Here is a 19129-nt window from a genome sequence, read left to right on the forward strand (position 1 = left end):
AGAAAGTCAAGAGGTCTGAATACTTTCCGAATGCACTATATTTACATACAGTACCAGTCAAAAGTTTGGACACACCTACTCATTCACCTTTATTTTGACTATTTTCTACGTTGTAGAATAATAGTGAAGACATCAAAACTATGAATTAACACATATGGAATCATGTATTAACCAAAAAAGTGTTAAACAAATCAAAAATGTATTTCATATTTGAGATTCTTCAAAGTAGCTACTCTTTGCCTTGATGACAGCTTTGCACACTGTTAGCATTCTCTCAACCAGCTTCATGAGGTAGTCACCTGGAATGCATTTCAATTAACAGGTGTGCTTTGTTAAGAGTTCATTTGTGGAATATCTTTCCTTCCTAATGCGTTTCAGCCAATCAGTTGTGTTGTGACAAGGTAGGGGTGGTATACTGAAGATAGCCCTAATTGGTACAAGACCAAGTCCATATTATGGCAAGAACAGCTCAAATAAGCAAAGAGAAACGACAGTCCATCATTACTTTAAGACATGAAGGTCAGTCAATCTGGAGAATCTCAAGAACTTTGAGTTTCTTCAAGTGCAGTCGCAAAAACCCTATGATGCAGTCACACTAGGATGAAACTAGCTCTCATGAGGACAGCCACAGGAAAGGAAGACCCAGAGTTACCTCTGCTGCAGAGGATAAGTTCATTAGAGTTACCAGCCTCAGAAATTGCAGCCTAAATAAATGCTGCAAAGAAACCACTATTAAAGGACACCAATAGGAACAGACTTGCTTGGGCCAAGAAACACAAGCAATCTCTGCATGTGTGGTTCTCACCATGAAGCATGGAGGAGGAGGTGTGATGGAGCGGGGGTGCTTTGCTGATGACACTGTCAGTGATTCATTTAGAATTCAAGGCACGCTTAACCTATCACGGCTCAGAAAAATAACCAGATGCAGACAGTTTGAATAACAGACATTTATTATATAAACAGGGGGCAGGCAAAGGACAGGTCAAGGGCAGGCAGGGGTCGGTAGTCCAGGGCAGAGTCAGTAAGGTACAGAGCGACAGGCAGGCTCAGGGGCAGGCAGAGGTCAGTAATCCAGGGCAGTGGCAAAAGGTACAGAACGGCAGGCAGGGTCAGGGCAGGCATAATGATCATACCGGGAAAACTAGAAAACAAGGGCTCAAGGAAACAGGAGTGCGAAAAACACACTGGTGGGCTTGACGAGACAAGACGAACTGGCAACAGACAAAGGAAGAACACAGGTATAAATGTACAGGGGATAATGGGGAAGATGGGCAACACCTGGAGGGGGGTGGAAACAAGCACAAAGGCAGGTGAAACAGATCAGGGTGACACATAACCAGCATGGATACCACAGTGATACGCCATCCCATCTGGTTTGCACTTAGTAGGACTATCATTTATTTTTCAACAGGACAATGACCCAACACACCTCCAGGCTGTGTAAGGGCTATTTGACCAAGAAGGAGAGTGATGGAGTGCTGCATCAGATGACCTGGCCTCCACAATCACCCAATTGAGATGGTTTGGGATGAGTTGGACCGCAGAGTGAAGGAAAAGCAGTCAACAAGTGCTCAACATAGGTGGGAACTCCTTCAAGACTGTTGGAAAAGAATTCCAGGTGAAGAATTCCAGGTGAAGCTGGTTGAGAGAATGCCAAGAGTGTGCAAAGCTGTCATCAAGGCAAAGGGTGGCTATTCTGAAGAATCTAAAATATACTTTGATTTGTTTAACACTTATTTGGTTACTACATGATTCCATATGTGTTATTTCATAGTTTTGATGTCTTCACTATTATTCTACAATGTAGAAAATTGAAAAAATAAAGGTAAACCCTTGAATGAGTAGGTGTGTCCAAACTTTTGACTGGGACTGTATAAACAGTTGAAGTTGGAAGTTTACATACACCTTAGCCAAATACATTTAAACTGAGTTTTTCACAATTCCTAATCCTAGTAAAAATTCCCTGTCTTAGGTCAGTTAGGATCACCACTATATTTTAAGAATGTGAAATGTCAGATTAATAGTAGAGAGAATGATTTATTTCAGCTTTTATTTCTTTCATCACATTCCCAATGGGTCAGAAGTTTACATAAACTCAATTAGTATTTGGTAGCATTGCCTTTAAATTGTTTAACTTGGGTCAAACGTGTCGGGTAGCCTTCCACAAGCTTCCCACAATAAGTTGGGTGAATTTTGGCCCATTCCTCCTGACAGAGCTGGTGTAACCGAGTCAGGTTTGTAGGCCTCCTTGCTCGCACACACTTTTTCAGTTCTCCCACATATTTTCTACAGGATTGAGGTCAGGGCTTTGTGATGGCCACTCCAATCCCTTGACTTTGTTGTCCTTAAACCATTTTGCCACAACTTTGGAAGTATGCTTGGGGTCATTGTCCATTTGGAAGACCCATTTGTGACCAAGCTTTAACTTCCTGACTGATGTCTTGAGATGTTGCTTCAATATATCCACATAATTTTCCTCCCTCATGATGCCATATATTTTGTGAAGTGCACCAGTCCTGCAGCAAAGCACCCCCACAACATGATGCTGCCATCCCCATGCGTCATGGTTGGGATGGTGTTCTTCAGCTTGCAAGCCTCCCACTTTTTCCTCCAAACATAATGATGGTCACTATGGCCAAACAGTTTTATTTTTGTTTCATCAGACCAGAGGACATTTCTCCTAAATGTATGATCTTTGTCCCCATGTGCAGTTGCAAACCGTAGTCTGGCTTTTTTTATGGCGGTTTTGGAGTAGTGGCTTCCTCCTTGCTGAGTGGCATTTCAGGTTATGTCAATATAGGACTAATTTTACTGTGGATATAGATACTTTTGTACCTGTTTCCTCCAGCATCTTCACAAGATCCTTTGCGGTTGTTCTGGGATTGATTTGCACTTTTCGCACCAAAGTACGTTCATCTCTAGGAGACAGAATGCATCTCCTTCCTGAGCGGTATGACGGCTGCGTGGTCCCATGGTGTTTATACTTGAGTACTATTGTTTGTACAGATGAACGTGGTACCTTCAGGCATTTGGAAATTGCGCCCAAAGATGAACCAGACTTGTGGAGGTCTACAATTTTTTTTCTGAGGTCTTGGCTGATTTCTTTTGATTTGCCCATGATGTCAAGCAAAGAGGCACTGAGTTTGAAGGTAGGCCTTGAAATACATCCACAGGTACACCTCCAATTGACTCAAATTATGTCAATTAGCCTATCAGAATCTTATATAACCATGACATATTTTCTGGAATTTTCCAAGCTGTTTAAAGGCACAGTCAATTTAGTGTATGTAAACTTCTGACCCACTGGAATTGTGATACAGTGAATGATGAGTGAAATAATCTGTCTGTAAACAATTGTTGGAAAAATTACTTGTGTCATGCACAAAGTAGATGTCCTAACCGACTTGCCAAAACTATAGTTTGTTAACAAGAAATTTGTGGAGTGGTTGAAAAACGAGTTTTAATGACTCCAACCTAAGTGTATGTAAACTTCCGATTTCAACTGTAGATTATATCTTGAGTGAGTCCATGCAAATGATTATGTGACTTGTTAAGTACATTTTTACTCCTGAACTTATTTAGGCTTGCCATAACAAAGTGGTTCAATTATTATACTCAAGACACTTTAGCTTTTCATTTGTAATTCATTTGTCAACATTTCTAAAACCATAATTTGACATTATGGGGTATTGTGTGTAGGTGTCACGACTTCCGCCGAATTCGGTCCCTCTCCTTGTTCGGGCGGCGTTCGGCGGTCGACGTCACCGGCCTTCTAGCCATCGCCGATCCACTTTTCATTTTCCATTTGTTTGGCTTTGTCTTACACACCTGGTTTCAATTCCCCAATTACTTGTTCATTATTTAAACCTCTGTTCCCCCATGTTTATTTGTGAGTAATTGTTTGTATGTAATACGGTCCATTATTGTGGGCTCGCATTATTGCGTTGTATTTGGTTGTATTTTGAGTAAATACGTTTTTTACTCAGATCTGCTGTCCTGCGCCTGACTCCTCCACATCTGCTCACACAGACTTTATTACAGAATTATTCACCTTCAATGGAGTCAGCAGGAGCAGACGACCCCCTTTTGTGGTCGAAGAGTGCGTCCAGCACGCGACCATGTTACAACGTCTGGGCACCGCCATGGATCGCGTGCTGCAGACGATGGATAGATGGGAGAGAGAAGGAGGTCCTCCAACGCCTCTACCAGCACCACTACAGCAGGCTCCACTGTCCACCCCTCCTTCACCCGGTCCCAGCGGGATTCGGCTCGCACTCCCAAGGGATTATGATGGGACGGTTGCCGGATGCCAGGGGTTCCTACTCCAGCTGGAGCTCTACCAGGCGACCGTCCACCCGGCTCCTTCGGGACATGAGAGCGTGTCTGCCCTTGTCTCCTGCCTCTCAGGCAAAGCCCTAGAATGGGCCAACGCCGTATGGAGTGAGGGAGACGCGGCGTTGGACCATTACGCAGAGTTCACCCGTTGCTTTCGGACAGTTTTCGACCACCCGCCTGAGGGTCGAGCGGCAGGTGAACGTCTGTTCCACCTGAGGCAGGGGACAAGGAGCACGCAGGATTTCGCTTTGGACTTCAGGACCCGGGCCGCCAGCGCGGGATGGAACGACAGGGCCCTGATCGATCAGTACCGGTGCAGTCTGCATGAGGACATCCGTCGGGAATTGGCCTGCCGAGACACCACCCTCACGTTGGACCAGCTGGTGGACTTAGCCATCCGGCTGGATTCAGGCGCAGCTGGGAATTTTATTGAACGTTCTTTTGCTCATAGTTTAGGGATCCCCCTTGTTCCTGTAGATATGCCCTTCCCTGTGCATGCCCTAGATAGTCGACCACTAGGGTCAGGGCTGATTAGGGAGGCCACCGCTCCACTAAGCATGGTTGTGCAGGAGGGTCACAAGGAGAGAATCAGTCTCTTCCTTATTGATTCTCCTGCGTTTCCCGTGGTGCTGGGCCTACCCTGGTTGGCCTGTCATGACCCCACTATTTCGTGGCAACAGAGGGCTCTCAAGGGGTGGTCACGAGAGTGCTCAGGGAGGTGTGTGGGAGTTTCCATCGGCGCGACTACGGTGGAAAGTCCAGACCAGGTCTCCACCGTGCACATCCCCTCAGAATATGCCGATTTGGCTCTCACCTTCTGTAAAAAGAAGGCGACTCAATTACCACCCCATCGACGGGGGAATGTGCGATAAATCTCCTGGTAGACGCAGCACTCCCCAGGAGTCACGTGTATCCTCTGTCACAGGAGGAGACGGCGGCTATGGAAACATATGTCTCCAAATCCCTGGGGCAGGGATACATTCGGCCCTCCACTTCACCTGCCTCCTCGAGTTTCTTCTTTGTGAAGAAGGATGGAGGTCTGTGCCCGTGTATTGACTATCGATCAGATCACAGTGAGGTACAGCTACCCGCTGCCTCTCATTGCCAGTGCGATCGAGTCAATGCACGGGGCGCGCTTCATCACAAAATTGGATCTCAGGAGCGCTTACAACCTGGTGTGTATCCGGGAGGGGGACGAGTGGAAGACGGCATTTAGTACCACCTCAGGGCACTATGAGTACCTCGTCATGCCGTACGGGTTGATGAATGCGCCATCAGTCTTCCAGGCCTTTGTTGACAAGGCCTGGAAGGTGTAGTGGAAAATATCGACGACATTCTGATATACTCCGCTACACGCGCCGAGCATGTGTCCCTGGTGCGCAGGGTGCTTGGTTGACTGTTGGAGCATGACTTGTATGTCAAGGCTGAGAAATGTCTGTTCTTCTAACAGTCCGTCTCCTTCCTAGGGTACCGCATTTCCACTTCAGGGGTGGAGATGGAGAGTGACCGCATTTCAGCCGTGCGTAATTGGCCGACTCCCACCACGGTAAAGGAAGTGCAGCGGTTTCTAGGGTTTGCCAACTACTATCGGAGGTTTATCTGGGGTTTTGGTCAGGTAGCGGCTCCCATTACCTCACTGCTGAAGGGGGGACCGGTGCGACTGCAGTGGTCGGCTGAGGCGGACAGGGCTTTTGGTCACCTGAAGGCTCTGTTTCCCTTGGCTCCCGTGCTGGCTCATCCGGATCCCTCTTTGGCGTTCATAGTAGAGGTGGACGCGTCCGAGGCTGGGATAGGAGCCGTGCTATCTCAGCGCTCGGGTATGCCACTGAAGCTCCGCCCCTGTGCCTTCTTTTTGAAGAAGCTCAGCCCGGTGGAGCAAAACTACGATGTGGGGGATCGGGAACTGTTGGCTGTTACCAAGGCTCTGAAGGCGTGGAGACATTGGCTTGAGGAGGCAAGACACCCTTTTCTCATCTGGACTGACCACCGCAATCTGGAGTACATCCGGGCGACGAAGAGACTGAACCCTCGCCAGGCAAGGTGGGCCATGTTTTTTACCCGTTTTGTGTTCACCCTGTCCTACCGACCAGGTTCCCAGAACGCTAAGGCAGACGCGCTGTCCCGGATGTATGACACAGAGGAGCATTCCATGGATCACACTCCCATACTCCCGGCCTCTTGCCTAGTGGCACCGGTAGTGTGGGAGCTGGACGCGGACATCGAGCGGGCGTTACGTTCAGAGCCCACTCCTCTCTAGTGTCCAGCTGGGCATCTGTACGTTCCGTCTGCTGTCCACAACCGTTTGATCTATTGGGCACACGTCACCCTCCTCTGGTCATCCTGGCATCGGTCGGACAGTGCATTGTCTTAGTGGGAAGTACTGGTGGTCCATCTTGGCCAAGGACGTGAGGGTTTATGTTTCCTCCTGCTCAGTGTGTGCCCAGTGCAAGGCTCCCAGGCACCTGCCCAGAGGGAAGTTACAACCCCTACCCGTTCCACAACGGCCGTGGTCGCACCTGTCGGTGGACTTCCTGATGGATCTTCCTCTCTCACAGTGCAACACCACGATCCTGGTCGCTGTGGATCGGTTTTCTAAGTCCTGCCATCTCCTCCCTTTGCTCGGTCTCCCTACGGCCCTACAGACTGCAGAGGCCCAATTCACTCACGTCTTCCGGCACTACGGGGTGTCTGAGGACATAGTCTCTGATCGGGGTCCCCAGTTCACATCCAGGGTCTGGAGAGCGTTTATGGAACGTCTGGGGGTCTCGGTCAGCCTCAACTCAGGTTTTCACCCCGAGAGTAAGGGGAAGGTGGAGAGAGTAAACCAGGATGTGGGTAGGTTTCTGTGGTCATATTGCCAGGACCGGCCGGGGTAGTGGGCGGCGTTCATCCCCTGGGCATAGATGACCCAAAACTCACTCCGCCACTCCTCCACTAACCTCTCTCCCTTCCAGTGCGTCCTGGAGTATCAGCCGGTTCTGGCACCTTGGCATCAGAGCCAGATCGAAGCTCCTGTGGTGGATGAATGGTTTAAGCGCTCGGAGGAGACCTGGGACGCTGCCCATGTGCACCTGCAACGGGCCGTGAGGTGGCAGAAGGCGAGAGCTGACCGCCACCGCAGTGAGGCCCCGGTGTTCGCACCAGGGGACCGGGTCTGGCTCTCGACCCGAAACCTGCCCATGCCACCTGCCCTGCTGGAAGCTGGGTCCGCGGTTTGTGGGGCCATTCAAAGTCCTGAGGAGACTGACGAGGTATGCTACAGGTTACAGCTTCCCCCAGATTACCGTATTAATCCCTCGTTCCATGTGTCTCTCCTCAGGCCGGTGGTGGCTGGTCCACTCCAGGAGTCTGAGATGTGGTAGGTTCCTCCACCCCCTCTGGACATCGAGGGGGCCCCGGCTTATGCTGTTTGAGCCATCCTGGACTCGAGGCATCGGGCGAGGGGCCTTCAGTACCTCGTGGAGTGGGAGGGGTACGGTCTGGAGGAGAGATACTGGGTGCCGGTGGAGGACGTCTTGGACCCTTCGTTGCTGCGGGAGTTCCACCGTCTCCATCCGGATTGTCCTGCGCCTCGTCCTCCGGGTCGTCCCCGAGGTCGGTGTCGGCGCGCAGCTGGAGCCACGCATCAAGGGGGGGGGGTACTGTCACGACTTCCGCTGAAGTCGGTCCCTCTCCTTGTTCGGGCGGCGTTCGGTGGTCGACGTCACTGGCCTTCTAGCCATCACCCAAATACAAACAAATACAACGCAATAATGCAAGCCCACAATAACGGACCGTATTACATACAAACAATCACTCACAAACAAACATGGGGGAACAGAGGTTTAAATAATGAACAAGTAATTGGGGAATTGAAACCAGGTGTGTAAGACAAAGACACATTTGTTTTGTCTTTGTCTTACACACCTGGTTTCAATTCCCCAATTAGCAGGTCAGTGACAAAAAATCTAATTGTAATCCATTTTAAATTCACAACGAAATGTGGAAAGAGTCAAGGGGTGTGAATATTTTCTGAAGGGAGTACCAGTGCCAGATCAATGTAAAGTTGTAGGAGGTATTTGAAGTAGATATATACATGAAGGCAGGTTAAAGTCGCTAGGCATCCAGATAGATAATAAAAACAGTAAAATAAAGAAACAGTGGCGGGGACCATGCTTTGTAATTGTTTCAACTGCAGATTGCAGCTAGTTAGCCAAGTTAGCTAAAGCCTTGCGTCGATGGCTAACCAAATATCGACAGCTAGCCTTGTGGTGCTAACTAAACAGAGACTGACAAGAAAAAAAAAAGAATTCTACTCAAAGCAAAACCTTTCGGTCAGTACTCAACACTATCGACAGAAGCTGAAATCCTATGTTCAGCAGTGTTAACCTCATGGTTCGCCTGACAATGGTTCAGTAGGAAACCAGAAATCTAGTCTTGCTGAGGAGAACTTTTGTGAAGACTTCCGCAAGAAGGAGAGGTGAGAAAGACCAGTTGGCAGTTTCTTCAAGCTTGTGGACACACCCAGACATATCCCATAGTGAGACATTGAAAGTAGTACTTGAAATAGAACCAAATGTTTTATATTATCGTACAGTAAATACACATAAATATATAAACACTTACTCTTTGTCGTACAGAAATAACCATGCCATATTCAATATGCTATTTACGATCCAGGACAAGTAGAATCCATAGGGCAGGACAGCAGGAGTGGTGTACATCCATGTGTAAGCTTCCCTAAGGAACAAGAACATCATCATTATCATAATTAATATCATCATCATCATCATCATAATAATTTATAACAACAACATCATCATCATCAGGGCCAGGACTAGGGTTGCAAAATTCCACTAACTTTTCCTAAGTGTCCTGCTGGAAGATTCCCGTAATTGGGGGGGGGCTAAGCACACATTCCGGAAAACCAGGGAATTTGGGGAAATTCTGCAAACCTAGCCAGGACAGTAAAAATCACACTTTCTGAACTTAAAAAAATACACTTTGTTTTGTCTCACAATAAATACAGACCAGTGATTTATTTTCTTATGTCATGTCAGTTAGCCTGAATTCCAGTCTGTTTCTACTGTCTTGCCAACTCCTTATAGAATTGTCATTTTTGGCTTGACAATGAGTGACAAGGATTTTAGCAAGATAGCAGGAAAAGATCTGGGACCAGGCTAATGTCCAGTGCAAAGTTGATTGAATTCCAGCCAGGTTTTGGGAAGGCAAATTACCAAAATGTCTGAAGGACCCATGTTTAAATGAGTGTTTTAGTGTCAACGAGAGTTTAGCTTTAATGTACAGTATCTTACCTTCTACGGAGATTGTGTATCAGATAGATGAACATGCCGATCAACCAGACGTTAAGGACGTCCCATAGAAAGAGTACCCATCTATCTGGGGTTAGGTGTGTAGTGGACTTGCTCAGTACATACTGTGTGGTTTGCATGAAAGCACCTGCATGTTCAAACACACAGGTTACAAAATATTATAGTATATTTCAAACAGATGTCATTGACTTGAAGTGGACTGTAAGAATTCACCTGTCCAGGGCCCAAATAGAGCCAATATGTTGAATGTCAGTGAAATTAGATAGCTGATTAGGGCCAGAAGCATTAGCAGAACACGGACTGAGATGCAATCTCCCATGGTCAGTATCTAAGGACAGAAGTATAGAAGTTATTTCAGTACAGAAGTCATTTCAGTACAGTCATTTCAATAAATGTCAGTACAGTCATTTCAATAAATGTCAGTACATTCATTTCAGAAGTCATTTTAGTCAGAAGCCACTCTTCATTTCACTATGTCAATAACATCTTGATTATTATTGACACCTTATACATCAACCAATGAAATAGTTTAGATGTCTGTGCTTTACCCCGCTGCACCACATTAGGCAGTTTGTTTTGTTTCAGAATGTTTCTCAGAGAGCCCTATTCAACATTGTTACACTACAACAATGCATGGACTGTTCCTAATACAATTAAGTGGATTGTTCCTAAATTATACTGTTATAAGACTGATGAACATATGTGAAATAAAATGTCTTACCTTACTGTGGTGGCCCTGAAATATTGTTAATCGGTTCTAGGATAAACCTTCTAGAATATTCTGTGGGAAAAGTAGTCAACAGATTGTTCCCAGTTGCTCCCACACAGGAGAGTAGGTAGACGCAGCACGCATTAGGTTCACACTATTCAGTATGGTCTGCAAGCTACTCGTGCTATCTCCATAAATAGATCTGCCCATGGCTGGAGAGAGATATGAGTGAAAGTAGGAGAGACTCCTCCTCTTTCTCCATTCACAAGCCCACATGAAGTCATAATTGAAGGACAATTCGCGTCATTGTGTCAGGAACAAGCCGTGTCATTGTTGTGATAATGTCAACCCTTACCCAACGGTGAATAGGTCATGGCTTAGGAACATTGTGGAACAAAACAAACTGCCGTATGCTGTCCAGTGGCGTAGATCACCTCAATGTCATGTCATTGAATAATAGAAAAGCCTGTACCTCACTCAGATATCGTAACAATCTAACTGGCTGACGTATTCTATGGGGCCACAAGGTGTCAGAGCTGCTGTAGGTTTTATAACTGTGTTGTAACAGCGTGGGATATACAGCCTTATACCACACAGTGTCGCTCGCCATTACATTAGATTACACCAGTAGACATACCATGCATTTAGTATACTACCATGGGAATTTCTGCCATCAGTTCATTCTTCCGCCAGACAGCATGACCTGCAGCTCAATTCCTGTTACCGTGTGTATTGCTTTTAAAACACATCACTGAGCTATTAACAAAAGATCTTACCAAGCCCTATGGCAACACTGAAAATAACTGGGCAAGGTTTCTTCATCTCAAGCATGATGTTTCTAATAGACTTACTGAAGAACTAACAGAGTTGCAGTGATTCTCCACTACTGTCTGGGCAGCGTAGAGTTACCACAGTACATTGTGTACTGAAGGGTAATTGAGACCATGTTCATGTTAGCCATTTGATTCTATTATTTCTGCTCTGGCGAGTAAGGAGGCGGGTACCGTGGCACTGGTCAATTGGCGTTCCACCTCCCGACGGAGTCCTCGACCCAGAGAACCTGCTCTGACCATGCTTTGACGGCTCGCGCGTCCTGCGCCAGATGTTGCCCCATGGTGCAGGGCACTTTAAACGCTCTGCATAATTAATGAAGCACTCCCCAGGGACGCCCGGGATTAAGCGCTTATGAGCTCTCATGCACACTCTCTCTCTCTCACACACACACACACACACACACACACGCCTGCAGGAACGCACGGCATCCACACACAGGCAGGCAACCAGGCAGGCAGGCACACACACAAGTAAGCACTCACACGCATGTGTTGTTTGTCCTTACGTTTGAAGATAATTATTTTCCTTAAATCACCCCGTGTTTTCCGGAAACCCTTGTTGGAAGATTCCGGATATCCTGTTTATTCCCTCCTATTTACAGAGGTCTTCCAATATGGATTTCTGGAAAACCTGGGAATTTGGGGAAAGTATTTTTGCAACCCTATGCAGACGACAGATACCCCTCCTATCGCTTTTCCCACATCAGAAGTTTATGACCTAAAGAATCCTAGCAGAGATCAAGGCACAATTTATCAGTTGCTCTTCACTAATTCATGTCCAATTACATACACGCCATCTTTCGTCATTCATATGATGGATACTGCACACGACAATTCTATCACTATACACCCCTATCTGTCACAGACTGATCTGTGATTCAAGCACTATTAACCAAGAATTTAAGTTACACAAGGCAAACGCCACTGAAGTCGTCTAAATCATTAACTAAAATATCTGCACAATCTAAGATTGGAATTTCTATTGACAGAGACATATTAGCACAGCTTCAGTCTCAGCAGTAGTTGGTAAGACTGAGGCTGTCCTAATACGAACACTGTGGACACCGTATATTAGTTCATCAAATAATATCCCCAATTCTTGATACCTGCACCATGAAATGCCAAATTGTCACGCCCTGACCTTGGAGATCCTTTATTCTCTATTTTGGTTAGGTCGGGGTGTGACTAGGGTGGGCATTCTAGTTTCTTTATTTCTAGGTTGGCCTGATATGGTTCCCAATCAGAGGCAGCTGTCTATCGTTGTCTCTGATTGGGGATCATATTTAGGCAGCCTTTTCCTACCTGTTGTTTGTGGGATCTTGTTTTTGGTTAGCTGCCTGTGAGCAGCCCAGAACTTTACGTTTCGTTTGTATTCTGTTGGTTTTTCGGTGTTCAGTTAATAAATTTAAGATGTACGCCTACCACGCAGCACCTTGGTCCAATCCTTCCATCAACGAGCGTAACAGAAGATCCCACCACAAATGGACCAAGCAGCGTGGCCAGGAGGAGCAGACATCCTGGACATGGGAGGATATCTTGGACGGTAAGGGATCCTGGACGTGAGAGGAGATCCGGGCCGGAAAGGATCGCCTTCCATGGGAGCTGACGGAGGCAGCGAGGGAGGAACAACGACGACACTGGGGTTCGCGACCACGAGGGAAGCCCGAGAGGCAGCCCAAATTTTCTTTATTTCTAGGTTGGCCTGATATGGTTCCCAATCAGAGGCAGCTGTCTATCATTGTCTCTGATTGGGGATCATATTTAGGCAGCCTTTTCCCACCTGTTGTTTGTGGGATCTTGTTTTTGGTTAGCTGCCTGTGAGCAGCCCAGAACTTGACATTTCGTTTGTATTCTGTTGGTTTTTTCGGTGTTCAGTTACTAATAAATTTAAGATGTACGCCTACCACGCTGCACCTTGGTCCAATCCTTCCATCAACGAGCGTAACACAAATTAAACACTCCTGTTCATAAATACCAGACCCTGGACAGGGCAGACAGAATCTATGAAGAATGGTTTCCGCAATGGCTACAATACTGATGCCTTACATCTACTGTCTGGATGTTTAATCTATACAACTATTATGACTATATGCCTATTAATAAATTATTTTTAGTGGCATTTGATTTCATATGAATTAATTCCACAGGTACTTATGACTCATTTCCAGGGACTCTTGCCAGTTCCATCTGGCCCTAATAAGGTCCCATTGTTTCCATGGCTACAGCGATGATGCCCCACAGTGCTCTCTGTCTGACATCCTCATGCTGGCACCTGCAGTCATAGATCAGCATCACACACTAGACTCGGTTTCAACCTAACCTGCTGGTGACCATGCAAGTTTGGTTGAGGTGTTTTGTACGCAATAAATACATAATACAGAAGCTAGAAACAACATTACATATATCAGTGATGTAGTGGTAAAAAAAAATTGGTGGGTAAACGCTGATTGCCATTGGCGATGAGTAAAGTAACGATCCCTATACTTTCAATGCTCCTTATACCCCCCTTCTCTCTCATGGCTCAATGGCTGCAAAGACCTCTCTCTCTCTCTCTAAGAGATTGGACCATTGAGACAGACAAAGTTAAGCCTTCGTCAGTGTCCTGTTTGACTCCTACATGCACAGTTTAATAATGAAGGGCCGTGACTAACGTGCTGTGTGTTTTCACACTCTTGTTTACCCTCTATCTCTCACTGCAGACAGGGCGGGAGACTTTCATGCTAAATCTGTGTCAGACATTTGCTTTCCCTCTGGAATTAACACAGCACCCAGTGCCACAATTAAGTACTGGTGACCAGTAGTGTGGCCTTGGCAGAGATGATGATGAAAAAAGGACAACTACGGTGAAACTATGCTATTTTCCTGAAATTCCCTCTGCTGTTAGAGGGAAACACACACATAAACACCAGATCCAACGAGTTACGAACCGGCTCGTAGACCGTAACAAAGAGAGAGACAACGCGGAGATAAATAAATAACAAACATATTATTAAATAAAGTCAACTATATCCAAGTAACAATGGAGTGTGTAGTCAGTAGTGTAAGTGAGTGGATGCATGCATAGATGGTGATATTAAGGGGGTGTTGAGAGGTGCCCCCCCCCCCCCAAGCACCCCGGAACACCAACCAAAATACTGCCCTGGTTAAAGCTGCCCCACTGCCCCAACCAACCTCGTCCTCCCCAGACCTCAGCTACCCTTTGCGCACAGGAAGCAACCTTTAAGAGGAAAGAAGAAAATGAGACCAGAAGGGAACAGATGACAGGAGCGACAGAACAAGGGGACAAGACAAAACAACACAAAAATAAACGGTGACCGGTCAAAGGGACGAAACGCAAAAGTCAACACTCGGGGACAACGCACATGAGAAAACGTGTGTCCCACTTGATCAATAGGACTAGACAACTCAGTTTTTCTCAAGAAACTCTATAGAACCGCTGACGGATCGGGTAAGCATCCCCAACATCAATATCATGTTCTATTAAGTTTGTAAGTGTAGGCGTATCAGAAAACAAAACTGGAAAACTCAGAATCAGACCGTCCAACTCGTCTCGCCTATCAGCAGGTAGATGAGCGACAAGGCTATCCAAAACATCCAGTGACTCTTCATTTTTCAATCTACCTTGCAGTACGCAATCGGCGGGACAAGGGACATACTCCTCACCATGCACGGACATAGCATGACATGTGAAGAACCCAGTGATGTAACAGTAATGGACAAAATAACAGGTTTACCGTTTGCGGACTCCCACTGTTCGGCCCCAGAGGAACATGCCTAATAGGGTTTTAGCAGATTTACATGGCGGAGTTGGTGCTTTTTCCTCCATTTAGGAGTGGCAACTAGATAGTCTTGCTCAGTGTACTGGTGCACAACCGCATATGGACTTTGAAACTTGGCTTGAAAAAGAGAACCAACAATTGGCAGCAGAGCAAGAACATGGTCACCTGGACTAACGTGACAAGGCTCAGCTCGCCGATCAAATATTCCTTTCATCCTCCCCTGTGAAGATGACCGCTTCTCTTTAGCTATCTCACCAGCGGTGTACAGTCACCGGAAATCACACACGTAAGATAACAGGGACTGAGGTGGCTTAGGAGACTTCCAGTCATCCTGGAGCACTGCTAAAAGCCCACGCACACTATGTTCGAACACTAGGTCATTTAGACTGAAACCTGTGCTCTCCTGTGAAACCTCCCTGGCGGCTAACAGTAACCATAGCAACCCCTCCTCCCAATCCTTATCCGTCTTCGTACAATAAGTCTTTGATGAAAACGTTTCAGAGCTCCTTGACTCTGCACAAGATAGGCGCTAGCCATTTTGTTTTTAATACGGAGCTGTTGGAGAACCTGACCAAACAGATTAGAACCTTGGTCACTCTGAATAACCTTAGTAACCTTAGGGATTCCAAACAGCGAGAAACTGAGCCAAAACATTTAGCACAGACTTAGTCGTGATAGACCGGTGAGGATAGGCAGCAAGAAACTTAGTGGTCTGACACATCACAGTGAGCAGATAACTACTACCATTCTTAGAGCAAGGCAGAGGACCAACACAGTCAACAATAAAATATTCAAAAGGCTGGCTGACTACGGGAATAGGAAACAGCAGTACCGGCTTAATAGCTTGATTAGGTTTACCCGTTAATTGACAGGTGTGACAGGTTTTGATGAACGCAGAAACATCTCTCTTTAACCTAGGCCAAAATAAATATCTCAGTATGCAATTGTAGATTTTCCTCATGCCCAGAAGTTTTCAGCACCAATTCACAAAACTTAACTGGTACAGCAACCTGACTAATAGCCTCCCCCACAAAACGACTTCTGTGATGCACCCACTTTCTCATCAGGACATCATCCTTGAGAAAATAGCCATGGGCAACATCTACAAACTGTTCCACAGGCACAATTTGGTCACACAACTCTTCTAATTTTGGGTCAGCCCATTGCTTCTTGATTAGATCGGAGTGGGGCACAGATAACGGAATCACAGGGAAAGTAGTGACAGATTTCTTTGTAACATCATCATTAGTGACAGAAATGAACGGATGTGGGACAGGAGCCGCTAACGCCGTAGGCTTATGTTTATCGTTAGCGTGAGTACTAAATTTACCCTTAGCCCTGAGAACAGGACATTCTTTTTTTTCTAATTACCTGAACCCTGACAGTAGTGACACTCTTGACTAAAGTCAGCTTTACCACGGGAGCCAGGCTCAACCCTAGATGAATGAACCTCTGCCTGTGAACCAGAGTATCTCGGTGAGCGAGGCCCAAATCTCTCAGAATGTCCCCACACCACTTTTGTGAGTCAAAACATACAGTACTCACCTGCCAAAACCGCAGCTTCAGAGACGGTCTTCACTTTTCGTTTGTTAATGTACATGGCTATTCGATCAGGGATTGTGTCCTTAAATTGCTCTAGTATAATCAGATCACACAGCCCCTGGAAAGTCGTAACCGTAGAGGCAGAACACCAACGATTAAACTGTCAAGATAACTTTTGCGCAAACTCAACATGAGTCTGTTTATCAGACCTTTTTAAAGTTCTAAATCATTGATGGTAAGCCTCAGGAACCAATTCGTAAATCTGTAACACAGCCATTTTAACGTTAGCAGAGTTGACACTGTCGGCTACACCAAGAGCTGAATATGCTTCCTGCGCTTTACCAGTCAACACACACTGCAACATTAAAGTGAGTTCAGAATCAGGCCAAATCCTAGTGTCAGCAAAACGCTCAAACGACAAAAATAAAGTCTCATGGTCCTTCTCATTATATTTTGGTAAGTTTCCAACAATGTCAAATATGTCCGGGGCATGACCGAGAGAGGGGCGGCCCCTAGGTAAATCAGGGTCACTTTCCCAAAGCAAACTCTCCCCCGAGAGCTTTCCTTCGCTAACCAATTCTAGCCGCTCGTTGCAGCTTGATTTTATCACGCTCCAAATCCTTTTTGAATTCCAATTCCTTTTCATACTTAACATCAGATCAACCTAACATAATTTTTGTTAGATGTTTATCACTAATTTCAACCTGGTGGTGTTCAGTGATCTTCAACAGCTGTTCTTTAATACATAATTCTAACAGTTCCTCTGATGAACTTGTCTACAAGTAACTGCTTAATTTTTTTTCTCTGCACCTCTGCTGAGCACACCAGACCGGACCATAACAAGAGAAGCACCAATCACATTGGGCACCACAGGAGAGAGATGAGATATATAAAGGAGCTTCCCCAAATCCTACAATAACTCAACCCTAGTCTTCGTGAAGATTTGCGGTGGGTAATTACACACTGTAACCCACTGGCATGTAAAAACCTCCCAAGCCACAGATGTGCCCCAGAGACAACTGCTTCAACCACGAACACCACACAAAAACTACAAACAAAATAACCATGCCCAATGTATTCCAAAAAGGAACACATCGCTAAGCCTAACAGGGGAAAAGAAAGGCTATAGCTATAACTATCCTGCCAAAATCTCCCAGTATTCGATGTTCGACCAGGTCAACCAGGATATCGAGACATGTCTTCAATACTGGCCACTAGGAGCAACGGTGAGCGTTATTACTATCAACTAAGCTCACAGCTTGCTTGGCTGTTGTGGATGGCAGATTGGGGTAAGCTGCGAGCTCCTGCTCGGAGGATTGCGGGTTCAATCCCAGCGCTAGGTACTTGTTAAAAATGTTTTTGATTTAACCCTATTCCAATCCTTAAAGGTCCAATGCAGCCATTTTCATCCCAACATCAAATTATTTCTGGGTAACAGTTATATACCTTCCTGTGATTGTTTTCAATGGTCAAAAATGAAAGAAAAACTGATTCTTATCAAAGAACAATTTATAAAGCAAGGATTTTGCTAGGACTGTCTGGGAGTGGTCCAAGTGGGGGAAACTGAAAACGAGCTGTTATTGGCAGAGAGGTTTGGTACGTTCGTTCTTATTGGTCTATAAATGAATTTACCGCACAGTGATGTCACCAGGCAGGCAAAACTCCACCCCACCAAAACAGGCTGAAATGTATTTTCAAACTGCTTTTACACTAAAATGACATTATCATCCTTTTCAGAGTATTATTCTAGCCTCATAGTGTGGAAATATATATAAAACACAGGAAAAACTTTGTCCCCCTTGGACAAATGTTGAATACTGAAGTCAGACCGTGAGATCTTGTTGCACACACACACAGTTGATCTGTTGGTAGGCAAACTTAGTGTAAAAGCTAAAAATGCAGTAGCTAGAATAGTGAAAGAGGGCAGTAAGATCACAAGAGTCCAGCAGACTAGTCTGTCAGATGTGTTCAACAGACAAGTGGTGAGTACGGCAGAATCCATACCGTCTGACTGTGCTCCCAGTTTAGATTGCCCACTGTTAAGACTAACAGGTACAAGCATTCCTTTACCCCTATGGCAATTGCCCTTTAAAATACAGGGAAGGGAAGGAGGTACACACTAAAAACAAATGGTTATATATAGTGCCAAATAAGGGCTATTTGGCTGGTAACCATAGCAGAATCCTTTTCGGATGCTATATGGAAGTTGTTTTTGAAGGTTCTAAATGGAACCTGTATGGTGCTATAAAAACATTTCCTAAGGTTATATAAAGAACCATTAACAAAAGGTTAGATATAGCACCGAAAATTGTTCTGCTATTGTTACAACCCTTCTTGGGGCTATATGGAGCCCTTTTTAATGATTCTTTATATAAACCTTATGGAGAATGGTTCTATAAAGAAACATTCTCAATCTCAAAGGTTCATTGTAGAACCATACAGGGTGTTTTATCCCTTGTGCGGCGACATCCAGCGAAAAATCATATCGCCATTAGCATAACAAAATGTAATAATTTATTTATGAGTCTGTTATTAAACGTGTATGTTTACTGCCATTTATTAAATAGAGTTTGGCTACAAATATGTATTGTTCATATGGGCAGAATATTGTATATACAC

The 19129-nt window shown here is 45.5% G+C and overlaps 1 protein-coding gene across 3 annotated transcripts in view; it reads right to left on the reverse strand.

Annotated features, from left to right (window-relative positions):
- Positions 1-10565, reverse strand: part of LOC106590110 (uncharacterized) — a 32021-nt gene extending 21456 nt beyond the window's left edge. Inside the window, exons 1-4 of one of the 3 annotated variants that reach the window (XM_014180687.3) lie at positions 10369-10565; positions 9861-9975; positions 9630-9774; positions 8941-9054 (exon numbers count right to left, since the gene is read on the reverse strand). In XM_014180687.3, the coding sequence (XP_014036162.1) occupies positions 8941-9054; positions 9630-9774; positions 9861-9966 (365 nt within the window). In that variant the 5' untranslated portion in view covers positions 9967-9975; positions 10369-10565. The remainder of the gene's footprint in view (positions 1-8940; positions 9055-9629; positions 9775-9860; positions 9976-10368) is intronic. The other 2 variants (XM_014180686.3, XM_014180688.3) reach the window with 2 other exon arrangements.
- Between the last annotated feature and the right edge of the window lie 8564 nt (positions 10566-19129).

Source organism: Salmo salar, chromosome 29 (genome assembly GCF_965601325.2).
Source record: "Salmo salar chromosome 29, fSalSal1, whole genome shotgun sequence".
Lineage (NCBI taxonomy): Eukaryota > Metazoa > Chordata > Actinopteri > Salmoniformes > Salmonidae > Salmo > Salmo salar.